This window comes from Cyprinodon tularosa, unplaced genomic scaffold, assembly GCF_016077235.1.
Source record: "Cyprinodon tularosa strain WSP-4 unplaced genomic scaffold, ASM1607723v1 ctg12, whole genome shotgun sequence".
Taxonomy (NCBI): domain Eukaryota; kingdom Metazoa; phylum Chordata; class Actinopteri; order Cyprinodontiformes; family Cyprinodontidae; genus Cyprinodon; species Cyprinodon tularosa.
Window position 1 is genome coordinate 325,983 of NW_024038003.1, and position 12,732 is coordinate 338,714.

At 39.9% G+C, this 12,732-nt stretch overlaps 1 protein-coding gene across 2 annotated transcripts in view; it reads left to right on the plus strand.

Moving 5' to 3' along the window:
* The first annotated feature begins 4,253 nt into the window (after positions 1-4,253).
* LOC119773023 overlaps positions 4,254-12,732 on the plus strand; it is a 34,057-nt gene continuing 25,578 nt past the window's right edge. For both annotated transcript variants that reach the window (XM_038269810.1, XM_038269819.1), the window contains exons 1-16: positions 4,254-4,389; positions 4,469-4,490; positions 4,931-5,191; positions 5,276-5,542; positions 5,743-6,012; positions 6,243-6,503; positions 7,875-8,135; positions 8,233-8,493; positions 8,589-8,849; positions 8,943-9,203; positions 9,641-9,901; positions 9,992-10,252; positions 10,329-10,586; positions 11,736-11,999; positions 12,088-12,345; positions 12,437-12,700. In XM_038269810.1, coding sequence (XP_038125738.1) covers positions 4,336-4,389; positions 4,469-4,490; positions 4,931-5,191; positions 5,276-5,542; positions 5,743-6,012; positions 6,243-6,503; positions 7,875-8,135; positions 8,233-8,493; positions 8,589-8,849; positions 8,943-9,203; positions 9,641-9,901; positions 9,992-10,252; positions 10,329-10,586; positions 11,736-11,999; positions 12,088-12,345; positions 12,437-12,700 — 3,745 coding nt within the window. In that variant the 5' untranslated portion in view covers positions 4,254-4,335. The remainder of the gene's footprint in view (positions 4,390-4,468; positions 4,491-4,930; positions 5,192-5,275; positions 5,543-5,742; positions 6,013-6,242; positions 6,504-7,874; positions 8,136-8,232; positions 8,494-8,588; positions 8,850-8,942; positions 9,204-9,640; positions 9,902-9,991; positions 10,253-10,328; positions 10,587-11,735; positions 12,000-12,087; positions 12,346-12,436; positions 12,701-12,732) is intronic.

Below are 12,732 nucleotides of genomic sequence, written 5' to 3' on the forward strand. Positions count from 1 at the left end.
GCTAAATGTCACAAGTCTCTTTGTTTGGGTTTCAAACAATTAGGTTAATATTAACCCTGTCATTGCATTTTATGTACATCCTTCTCACATGTGTATTCCCAAATGAATGTGTGCCAACAGTTTAAAGACTTTTAAATAATCTATGAGAAGAAGGTCACGTTCACTGTAGCATTTGCCAGAAAAATCACCAATCACATATCATATGTCTTTAACCCCACAAAAAGAAGAAAAAAAAAGCTTCATATGTATGTAAAAAAATTAAGCTGCAAATAAAGTTTTTTAAAACTATTATTGGCAGAGGTGCGGTTCTCCCCTCCATGGATTTATACGTCCCTGTTCCTGGAATAAGAAAAAAGGAACAAGCCTGCTACTGACATCAAAGTGACTTATAAAACTGTCCTGTCGCTTAGGTCAGAGCGCAGATCAAAAGGCTTGCTGATTTATTGCTGATCAGTTGTTGCAGCACTGTGACATCTTGTGCTTACACTAAACTTTTTAGCCAAGAAAGATTTAAAAGGATTAAACTCCAATGATGATAAATTCTTTGGTGCTGGAGGGTCTTCTAGTGACAGTTTTTGAATTAAAAGAGGAAGGATACCGGGGGAGTTAGCACCAGTCATTAGACTTGGTGCTGATTGGTGTATTGCAGTACATGTGTCACAGCATGACAAAGAATTCCCTAAACATATATTATCCTTTATTATGGGCTGCTTAGTAAGGCAGTGGGTAGCGCTGCTGCCCTGCAGCAAGAGGGTTCCGGGTTCGAATCACACCCTGGGATCTTTCTGCATGGAGTTTTCATGTTCTCTCTGAGCATTTGTGGATTTTCTCCTGGTACTCCAGCTTCCTACCAAAGTCCAAAAATGTGACTGTTAGGTTAATTGGCTTTTCTAATTCTCCTTAGGTGTGAGCGTGTGTGGGAATGGTTGTTTGTCTCTGTGTTGCCCTGCTATGGACTGGTGACCTGTTCAGGACGTACCCCGCCTCTCGCCTGTAGACAGCTGCAGATGGGCACCAACACTCCTCGCAACCATGCTTGGGATAAATGTGATAGAAGACGGATGGATGGATTATCTTTTTACTATACTGATAATTTTGTTCCTCCAATATGTCCCTGGTGTTGTAAAAATGCTTCATAGTTTTTTTGGGGGAACAACAAACCTCTGACGCCACTGGGCACCTTACAAAGACATTACATCAAATCCTCCTGACAGATTGGTTTAAAATGAAAAAACCAATGGATTGCATTGAGGAATTGACTTTGCAGACTTTTTTCCTCCTGGATGAAGATGTGGTGACATTAGATATTCACCTGCTTTATGTTGTTGACTCTTCAGCATTCCCACACTGATTATTCATACAGCAACAGTGGAGAGGAAAAACTCACTTTTAACAGGCAGAAACCTCCAGTAGCGATCTTCAGCCAAGGAGTTTAAGAAGACAGAAGCAGACACACAAAAGGAACATAATAAGTCTGACCATAAACAATTTCTGTTACAAAAGACAAAAATAAACTAGCACTGTATAAAAGGAGGTTTCGTCCTAGAAATAAGCAGCTAAGCAGATTAACTCTGAGTCACACTAGGGGTAAAGGCAAACTGTAGGGTGCCCCCAAACAATGTTTGTCATTGCCCCTGCCCCCAATATCCCCAGTTCGGCCCGAGAGCAGCCACGGTCAGATCAGAAGACAACCAGAGTGACCCCACACATACACCAAGGTGGACGATAAACCACTACCAATATAAAACAGTGGGACAAACTGACTCCCAAAACCCAGCAGTAATGAGCACATACCCATCACATTCAAAGGGACTGGAAGAGCCAGCAATAGCCTGGCAGTCAACTAGGCTGCTCAATGGGCCAATTCCTACATCTGGGGGATGAGAAGACAGACCACACCAAAACCTAAGACGCGTAAAACCCACTCCATTGAAGGAATGCATTCCCAACCAGAGGGGGCAGTACAGTACCAGAACCTGACCCTGAGTTGCAATGACTCAGGCAATGCCCAGTCCCAGGTGGCACACTCGCCTCCCCACCATGAATTGATACCTAGGCCCATACCTGTATTTAACCATTAGAATCTCCCATCTAGCTCAAATCCCTAACCCTAACCCTCAGTAACGTGGGGGGTATGGGTTTTATGGGGGAGTACCCCCCATAAAACCCCAGGCTCCCCAAGCCCACCCCAGATCTATCCTAGGATGACACTGCTTCCAACCTGGTAACCCCTTCCCACTGATACAGACTCACTAAGACCTTGCACCCAGCCAGCAGAAGTCACAGGGCAAAGCTCCTATCACCCCCCTGGCAGAAGTACCTGACCCCACATCCAATGCCCCAGTGACCTCACCAATGGAGAACTCCAGCACCCAAGGCCCGGATGCCCCCCTAATCAGTGGAACGATGGAAGAGGTCAAAGGCCCTACACACTTACTAGGAGAGGAAGTTGATCAAAGGTACCAATAGAGATTAATCTGATGTTGAGACGGAGGCTTTCTCTAGCAATGTTGGGACAGTTTACAGTTAAAAACACAGATGAAAATGCACTAGCGCACATTCATAGTTCATTTTTTCAAAATCGAACAAAGTTTACAAACCTATAAATTAACTAGTTCAATTTAATTTGGTAAATTAAACCCCAATTCTACACAAAAGAACCTCATATTTCACCTTTTAAATGTGTGATCATAATATATAGAAAGAAATGGAAAATACTCAACGCAGTAAACGCGCTGTATGGGCAGTGAAGACTTCATTTAGCCAAATTACACAGAACTTCAGAAACATTTAGATACATTCAGGTTCTACTGAAAAGATCTGTATCAAAATATCTTTTCCCTTCTGTGAATTTTACTCAGTGCTGGATTATTATTATTCTTTGTGTATGTTTCTCCCGAGTGTTTCCTAGTTTTGGTTTTCGAGTTCCTTGCCTGTATTTTCTGAATTTATACTTTTGTTACCATCTACCTCTAAATGAAATTATATCTGCCTTCCGTTTCAGGGTTTGAGTCCTCTACAAACATCCACTAACCCTGACAAAAACAAACTATCACATTCATTTATATAACAGACCAAATAGAGTACAATGAGCCTTTAAAATGAGAGTATGTAATAAAGAAGAGAAGCCTGAAGCCATGTGTGCTTTTTAGTTTCATATGTTTTGTTTCAGGTTACAGAAACTCTCTTGGCAAAAAATATCTTTGAAATGTTTTACATCACTGCATATTTTGTATTGAGGTTTTATATTTATATTTATTTTATTTTTATATATATAATAGATAATGGTTTGTAAAACAAGAAAACATATGTTTTTTTTAGGAATTCAAAGAAAAAAGCTCACTGGACAATTTCATCTTTTAAAAGTGCAGCCTTGAAAAATAGTAAAAATGACTGTAAATTTACAGTTCTAAAAATTTTTTATTGGATGAGTTGTATTGAAAATAAGCTTTAGGCAGATATTGGGCATACATTTAATAAATGTACACATTGTTAGATTATAAAGGTTTATGGTGGGTAATATTCTGATATAATATTTCAATCTCAAAGTTGTAGCTGTAAGTGGAAAATCATCCTATTTATCACATATATATAAAGTCAAAAATTTTCAGGGTTTCAGGTCTGAGAGCTGTCTCACTATTCACAGCCACTCTTCATGGTGTCTGCCACTCTTGATGGGTGGACGTCTATCTTCGACTCTGTGCAGATGTGCCTGTGCACTACTCCAGTTACTTGGCAATGGCCATATCTGTGCCTATACATCCACCTACAATACTGCCTAGTTTCAAGGATGTCTTTTCAAAACCCTTAGTTTGGGTCCTGTCTGATGTGGTAGACCCTGGCACCTGCCCTGACGTCTCATGCAGTGTGCTTCTGCAAACACAGATAGCTGATATTGTTTTTTAAACTCTGTACATGATGTTTCATAAGCAACATTATTTCAAGAAAACTGACATCACTGCTGAGTCACCATATCTGGTTACTGCATTAGAATTTGTCGGAAAAAAGCAGCAATAAACTTGATATACTGCTGATTTGTAGTCTGCTGAGCTGTATTGTTATTCATAAAACTATGTGTTTCAAGTTAACATGTAAAACAAAATGTTCCATGCATATAAAGGACAAATGACTGACACAAAAGACAGGGGGTTTTGAAAGTGTGATCACCTCCTTGTTTCCTCCTTGCCCCTCAGGCATCCACCTGTTCTCTTTTAGGACCTGCTGATTGGTTCTCACAGGGTTGATCTACAGCATTGGGCTTGTAAAGATGTTAGATTAAGCTGCTGTTTTGAAGCATCCACAGAAGATCAACCCACAGAGGGATTAAGACCAACAATGGATAAGATGCTGTTGTTTTATTCATCCTCTGCCCTATTAATTCTTCTTCAGGTATTTATGTGTATCACACTACAACTGTTTATTCATACTCATTATGTTTATTAACTGGTTCTAATTTATTATTTTTCAGATACATTATAGTTTGGCTGCAGGTAAGATGTTTTGTCTTTGCCTTTGAAGTATAATTATACAATGAAAATCTGAAGCTAAAACTGAAATAGCTTTTCAAATAATTATTGTTCTTTTCATATAAATAAGGCTTTATTTAGCATTTTATCTCATGAAAAATTAAATGGATAAATATTGGACAACACTTACACATACCAGAAACAAATTCAAAAGAAAAAGAAATAATTTTGTCATTGATAAAGAGCCCCTCTTGGAAACCCCTGGATGACTTCTATCATGTACATGTGGTTTAAACATGGCACTTTAAATATGCTAAGACAAATTCAAGATGAAAGTATACAGTTATTTTTTTATTACATTTATTTCCACAGATTTGCTCAGAAAACCCTTACATTGTTCTTGAACTGCCTGCATTTCCATGTATTCAGAAACGTATTAAATGTCTCTCCTCTCTTTATTCTAGAGTGTGTTATAGTCTCAGTGGAATCCCCTTCAGCATCCCAGCTGGACGTGAAGTGGCAAAGCTATTCTGGAGCTGCATTTTATAACTTAACTTTAAAAGATATGAACTTGACCGGCACTACCCCAGTGATGCAGCTGCAAGTGTTAGGCACACAGAGATTGGTGAACGGTCTAAGACACGGGCATTTTTATGAACTCACACTGTCGGCCTTTGATGTAAATCTGGGTCTACTGTGCAAAGTTACTAAAATAGCCAACACAGGTAAACAGTCCTCAGTGTAATTCTAAAAAAAATTTAAAAAGAATGTGTAAATAATTTGAAATGAATTCTGTCCCATTCCCACAGTGCCTGCTGTATCTGAGTTTACGTCTGCCCGGGCTATTTCAAGCACTTCCATAGAGTTTACGTGGACCAATGTGACAGGGGCGGACAGCTACATATTGTTTGTGGAAAGGACATTAGGCTCTACTCCAGTAGTTTACAACCGTACCTTCACCAGCCGCAGAGGACAAATGGATGGATTGACTCCATCAACACTGTACACATGTTATATTTTCTCCTCCAACAATGCAGGGAGAGGAGCCAAAAGCAACTCAAGGACAATAGAGACATGTACGTACTTTTTTATTTACCATTCTTTTATTCTTCACAAAAATATGTCTATAAATAAGATATATGAATTATAAGCCATGTTCTTGTGGACCCACTGTTGGCCCAGATGCTTCTAATCAGCAGCCAAATTGAATTCTTTGTGTTGGCAAGAATCATTATACTCTTAACTAATGATCTGAACCTGTTAACTCTGCTGGTAGTGGTGCAGCCACCAACTGGTGTGACAGTCAGCTCAACTGGAAAGAGTACAGCCCTAGTGAAGTGGAACATTGTGAGCAATGTCCTGCGCTACCAAGTGACCGTGACGGACACCGGCAAGCCGGACAAACCACACATCTCAAGAACAACATCTTCTGTATCCATGGAAATCAGTCAACTGGAGCCCTGCTCCATCTACATAGTGGAAGTATCTTCACTTAATTACTACCTGGTTGCTGGAGAGCCCTCTGTAGTCACATATAATACAACTAGTAAGTACCTACACATAGTTTCAATACAGTATGTGCTTATAAAACACATCTATAAAACAAAACTCTTCTTTGATTTAATAAGCTTGCTTACGTTTACACTAAAGAGTCTTATTTTTATTTATTTGGCAAAAATCAGACAAATCAAAGTGTATATGACTAATTAGTGATAGGTAGAAAGAAGATTTATGAAAAGCAGCTGTGTAAAATGCATGTATTTTGTCTGTCCTCAGCTATAGGTGGAGTAACCACAGTGTCTGTGAAATACGACTGCTCCACCAGCAGGGTGACGGTAACCTGGGATGTGGTGTATGGGGCTCACATGTACAGGGCTGTAGCTGTCGATGGCACGGGGGACTCTTTGAACTGCACATCAAACTCCACCAGCTGTCCGATCTCAGAGCTCAAGTGTGGAGAGAACTACCAGGTCCACGTCACAGCCATCTCTGATGACTGTGAGAGCACCCCCACAATCATGTCCACATTTGAGACAGGTGAGGACAGGCTTCTTTTCTAGCTTTACTAGTATTTGTTTCTGTTTTTATTGTCTTAGAAGCATCGTTTTACCCTTACTGTGTCACACATGCAGTCTTAATCATAGATTTTCCCTGAGGAAGCTGTTTAGGTCCTTTCCAGTGACTCTGATTTTCTTTCTGATGGTGAGAATGCAGTGAAACTTAAAACCTGTACAGTCTATTGAAACAGGAGTTGTTTTAAGGTCAGTTTTGGCTTGGAGTAAGAAGGAGAAGGAAGCTAGCATACATTTACTGTAGTCTGAAACTCAAAGCAAAATTCCATTTTATCAACAACCACAAACATGAATCACATTTATTGTGATTTGTTTAGACCGACTAACATAAATCAGTGCCAATTATGAAGTTGGAAAAGCTGATGCACAGTTTTTACACTTACAAAGAAAATGTCTAAATCTAAATATAGTATTTAGCACATGTATACAGTATAATCTCTCTTTCAGCCTTGCATCTGCAGAACAAATTTCAAAATAAGGTGCATTAAATTAAACATGCCAAATTCTTTTTCCGTTTGCATTTTTCTACAAAGATTGCTGTGCAAATGCTAAGATGTGTGAATTTGGTTCGTTTCAGCCCCATGATAATGCGTGACCTACAGACAGTTTGAGAGAGGACCTTAAAAGAAGTATGAAGTTGAAAACCATGGCATATTTGTGCCAATCCTGTATACTTTTCTCTTTGTAACTTTTTTGAATATTATTCTACTATGGTTATTTTTGACATTTCAAATATAATCACATGGACATTATCTGGTATTGTACCAATGTAGCCACACCTTTGTAGCCACATTCAGAGCAGAAAATTTAGCATGTGAGTTTTCTTCTGACCGTCTTAACACTGCTATAAAAAGATGCAAAAACTGTGGCCGCAGTTGAGTTTCGGATCTAGGAAATCTTTTGCATGGGGTAGATATTGACATTTGCATATCCCCACTCATTGAGTTGCGCAGTGTGGGCATTATAATAATAAATCTGCATATTGATGAAGGAAAATATACGAAAAATAGTTTTCACAATCTATCCACTGAATTGCATATAATTCTACACCTTTGATGATCTGCTCCGTGCGTACAAATGCATTTGCATGTTTGTTTTTTTTAAGACAAAACAAAAAAAATTCCAAAGATCAGGCCCTGAATAGTTTGTATAGCCCAGACCACCTTCTTTCAAATGTTTCCTGCCTTTATTTATCAGATAAAAAACAGCAAAACAAAACTAGTTAGAGGTGTAACTTGATAAAATGTGAAAAAAAATGTTGGAATGATTAAAGTCTCATACGTTTCCTGTTTACTGTTAACAAAGTTTTAATGTGTGTTCATACCACCACCCATAGTCCCCTGTGCTCCTGTTGACCTCAAGACCACACATGACTGTTTCTCCAACGTCCTCAAATTCAGCTGGGAACCCACCAATAACACCCTCTACTATGTCGCAAAGGCTGTGGACAACAAGGGCTTGATGACTCCGTGCATGACTCCAGATAGGAAGTGTTACTTCACCAATGTTGAGTGTGGTCGCTCTTACACATACAGTGTATATGCAGTGAGCTCAGAATGCAACAGCCAGATCAGCCAACCCAAAACCATCTATAGCTGTAAGTATCAAAGGGCCACCTTGTATGTCTCGTATTAGCCTCTAATCCACTGCTGTGCTGTATCACTGGTTGACTCCTTACATCTTATACCAAACAGCTCCTTGTTTACCAACAAATGTGGTGACACAAACTAACTGCCTCACAAACACTCTCCACGCAACCTGGGACTCCTCTGAAGGAGCTTTATCATACACTGTTGAGGCTAAAGGTAACAACGGTAAAACCTACAACTGCTCCTCGCCAAACAACACCTGCGAAATAACAGGTGTGCCATGTGGAGAACAACTCAGTGTGTGGATCATGGCCTCCAATGACAACTGCTCCACTGACAAGTTGCTGGTAGAGTCTGCTCAGACTGGTGCGTACAGGGACTGCATTGACATTATAAATGTTTCATTTCTGCTCAGTGATAGCTAAGGTATACATTTCTGTGGTGTTCCCACCTTTCTCCAGTTCCCTGCACTCCGGTCAATGTTTTCGCATCAGCAAACTGCAAGGCGGACTCTGCAAGAGTGAGTTGGACACCGAGCTCTGGAACTATATTCTACATTGCACTTGCTGAGGATGCAAATGGAAATTCACGCCACTGCTATTCACTGGCGAATACCTGTTCAATAGAAGGTTTGGCATGTGGACAGAACTACACTGTCAAAGTCATCAGCACAAATTTTGCCTGCAACAGTACGGCAAGTCATGAGGTTCATTTCATGACAGGTAGGTGATTGTATAAGAAAACCAGCTGAAGTTGTGTTCATCTATAAAACCAAATTTGTTCAGGAATGATCTGAATGACCTTGTTCTCATCAGCAACTTGCCCTCCAACAAACATTGAGGCTTTCAGAGACTGTGATGCTAACCATGCTGTGATAACCTGGCAGCACATCCAAACATCAGGCATCTACACGGCGTGGTTAGAAGATCAGGACGGGCCTCAGGTCAACTGCACCAGTGACTCAGTCAACAACTGCACTATCATGTCACTGCCATGTGGAAAGACATACAACGTCACTGTTAGCTACAGCAATGGGCAGTGCCAGTCCACCTCAACATCTATTACCATGGACTCTGGTATTTCCAAGTTATTCTCTCCTGGGTGTAAAGCGACTCCTATAGTTAGAGTCCTGTAGTTTTTTTTAAAAGGAATCTACTATTGTCGGGATAAAATCAAAGGTATAAATGACATACAGAGTTGTGAAAAATGATTTACCCATTAATAGATATTGCTTGATTTACCTTTGAATAAGTAAAAAATAAACAAACACAAAACTTGCATAGTCAAAGTCTGATGGGAATCTTATTAGACCCTATTCATGCTTAAAGACTCTTTAGTATGGATGGGTATCTTCACAGTTCTTTAGCTGACTTATTTGCAGATAAAATAATATTTTGAAAACATCTTTATATTAAAACAGGTTACCTTTGCCTGTAATAGAGTTTTTTTTCCCCAGCCTTTTTAAACAAGTTTTCCATGGGACTCTTTAATGTTTTGTGTATTTCAATTTCAGTGCCATGTGGTCCTGAGCATGTCAATGCCAGTGTCAGCTGCAGTTCTGATGAGCTGAAGGTCTCCTGGAGCATCTCCGTTCCTGCAGTGAACTACACCACCATAATCTCCACAGCAATGGGCCCGCCAATCTTCTGTTACTCCACAGAGACCGAGTGCACTGTGGCAGGACTGCAGTGCGAAAGCTCTTATACTGTGTCAGTTTACTCCATCTTTGGGACGTGCTCCAGCCTGCCGAGTCAAGAGGTTGTGGTGCGAACATGTGAGGACCTTATAAACTAGGTTGAAAGAATGTGATGAAGTTTTGTTGAGTTCATCCTAACAACAATGCCTTGCTGTTGTTTTCGGTCAGTGCCCTGTCCTCCAACCGATGTCATGGTGATGCACACTTGCGCTCCGGATCCCATTCCTGTATCATGGACTCACAGTGGGGATGCTGAGCTCTTCCTTGCCGTCGCTTTAGGTAGCGAAGGTCATAGGGCTGAGTGCACCACCAATGAAGCAACCTGCAACCTTACCAGTCTCCTTTGTGGGGAAGTTTACACCATCAGCGTTGTAGGAGCTTATGATAGCTGTTCAGGTCTACAGAGCAACTCCCTGTCTTTTAGAACAGGTAACTATGGCTAAAAACCTTGCATTAAGTAAAACCTAACAGATGATGACTGAATGAAGTCCACTTCTCTTTCCAGAGCCGTGCTCTCCCTCTAATGTGACCAGCCAGGTGATCTGTGGTGCCGGAGCTGCTCAGGTTTCCTGGACCCCCAGCATGAATGCAGTAGGCTATGAAGTAAAGGCCACCGGCACTGATCAGAGCCTCACATGCAGCAGCTCCTCCTCCAACTGCACCATAAGTCCTCTGGTCTGTGGCCAAGTCTATGACATACAAGTGTCCGCCACTGACGGTACCTGTAACAGCAATTACAGTGCCCCCTACAGGCAAGAATCAGGTACTAAATAAAAACAAACTAGTTGGCCAGACGAAAATCGGAATCATTCATATTCTATTTAATACTTCTTTTTTATTTGTTTATTAGTTTAAAAGATGTAGGCATATGTTATTTTTTTATTAGTTGTTATAGTCGATTTCAGCACAGAGGAGATTAGAAGTAAAAATACAAATGATAAATAGTAAGGAGGGTTATTTGATTAAATCAGACGGTATATCCTAATATGTAACAAGGAGTTTATTTTGTCTCTCAATATGCAATCTTTGGCTTTGTAATATATAAAATATTAATTGACAATAAAACAAGTAATTCAACCACTGTTTAAAAAAAAGGGGATTATTTTTAACTGCCATACTTAAGTGCTTCTAGATTATTATTAGGGGTATCCCATACAGATTTTTCATTTCCCATACGATATCAATATTGCAGCTTTAAAAAATGAAAATTACTTATAATAACCCAATTCTTACTTATCTAAAAGTGTGAATTGATAGAATAGGCTTGATTAACTAATCTTACTTAAAAAGAGAACAATACTTAACATCTGGTCGGATCACAACGGACCCATTTCTCATTTTCCATAGAAAATGAATAGAAGCATAGAAGCAAAGTGTTTCTATGAGCTTTCTAATATGGGAGATTTTAGATGCAGGTTGATTTATTCCGATATTTGTTTTTTGTCTGATATCAAACCAATTTCCGATATCAATATAGGATCTGGACAGCCCTAGTGGTAATAAATTACTAACAAACCTGTTTAAGATCTTATTTTCTTATCTTGGTTTTAATACAGTATGTTTCATTTAAACAAGTAAATATGATGCAAAATGTTGTTTGTAGCTAATTGTAGATTATTGGTTTAATTTTGTAATTTAGTGGCGAGGTTTAGTCATCTGAGAATCTTGTTTCTATTGGATTAGTTGTTTTTTATGCATTCAATAACCCTGAAAGAGACATTTCAGAATATGGAACTAATTTATTTGGATTATTTGATACAAAAGTAATAATTTACTTGACAGAACATCAATCATTGTTTTGGTTTAGCCAAAAATATTGAGTTACATTACTTTGTATTGCAAAATATTTTTTGTGTACATCTTTTTCAGCTTTTTTTGTGTAGAGCTACATCCACTTTGTTGTTTCTTATAGTGCCGTGTGCTCCTGAGAACATTACTACAGACTGGCTGTGTGACACAAACGACTTAACCGTGAGCTGGGAATCCTCCTCTCTACCCCTCAGCTACAGCGTGATGGCCGTGCCTCTGAATGGAAGCAGTCCAATCATCTGCAACACTAACAATTCTAGCTGTGTTCTCAGGGGCTTCCAATGTGGACAAACTCTTAACATTTCTGTTAATGCCTCTTCTGACATCTGCAGTGGACTATATAGCCCAATACAGACTGTCCAGACAGGTAATGTACATTGTTAAAGTCATTCATCCTTCAATAGGACATAAACTGGCTCTTTACATTTCTAATATATTATATCTTCTCTTGTCAGGTCCCTGTGCCTCTCAGAAGCTAACAGTGGAAACTGACTGTGGCACAAGTTCCCTTGTGGCCTCTTGGGAGGCTTCTCCTGGGGCCTCCTCTTACACAGCAACAGTGATGGGTCCTAATGGCTTTTCTGAAAACTGCTCCACATCAAATCTCACATGCTATTTCTTGGACCTGCAGTGTGCCAGCAATTACACCGTCCAAGTAATGTCCCAGGGCAGCCTCTGCATCAGTGCTCCCATTCAAACTGTAGCAACAACAGGTCCTGTTTCTATATTTTATTTTTTATATACATGTTTTGATTCTTAAACCGTCTCAGGAGGTACAATGTTAATCTCCCTGTTGCTCTTTAGGCCCATGTGATCCGGTAAATGTGACAAGCATCCTGCAGTGTGGTTCAGACACTGCCACAGTGTCCTGGAGTGGTGGTGCCGGAGCTTTAGCCCACACCGTTCTTGCTCAAGAAGGGGGATCCCATCGGTATGTTTCCTGTAAGAGCAGCACAACTTCTTGTCAGCTAAAACAGCTGCAGTGTGGAAAAGTGTACAATTTCACAGTACTGGCTGAAGATGCCACCTGTAACAGCACTGGAGGGGCTACAGGAACCCTGGTGACAGGTTAGAAAGATAAAATAGTTGGAAAAAGACCA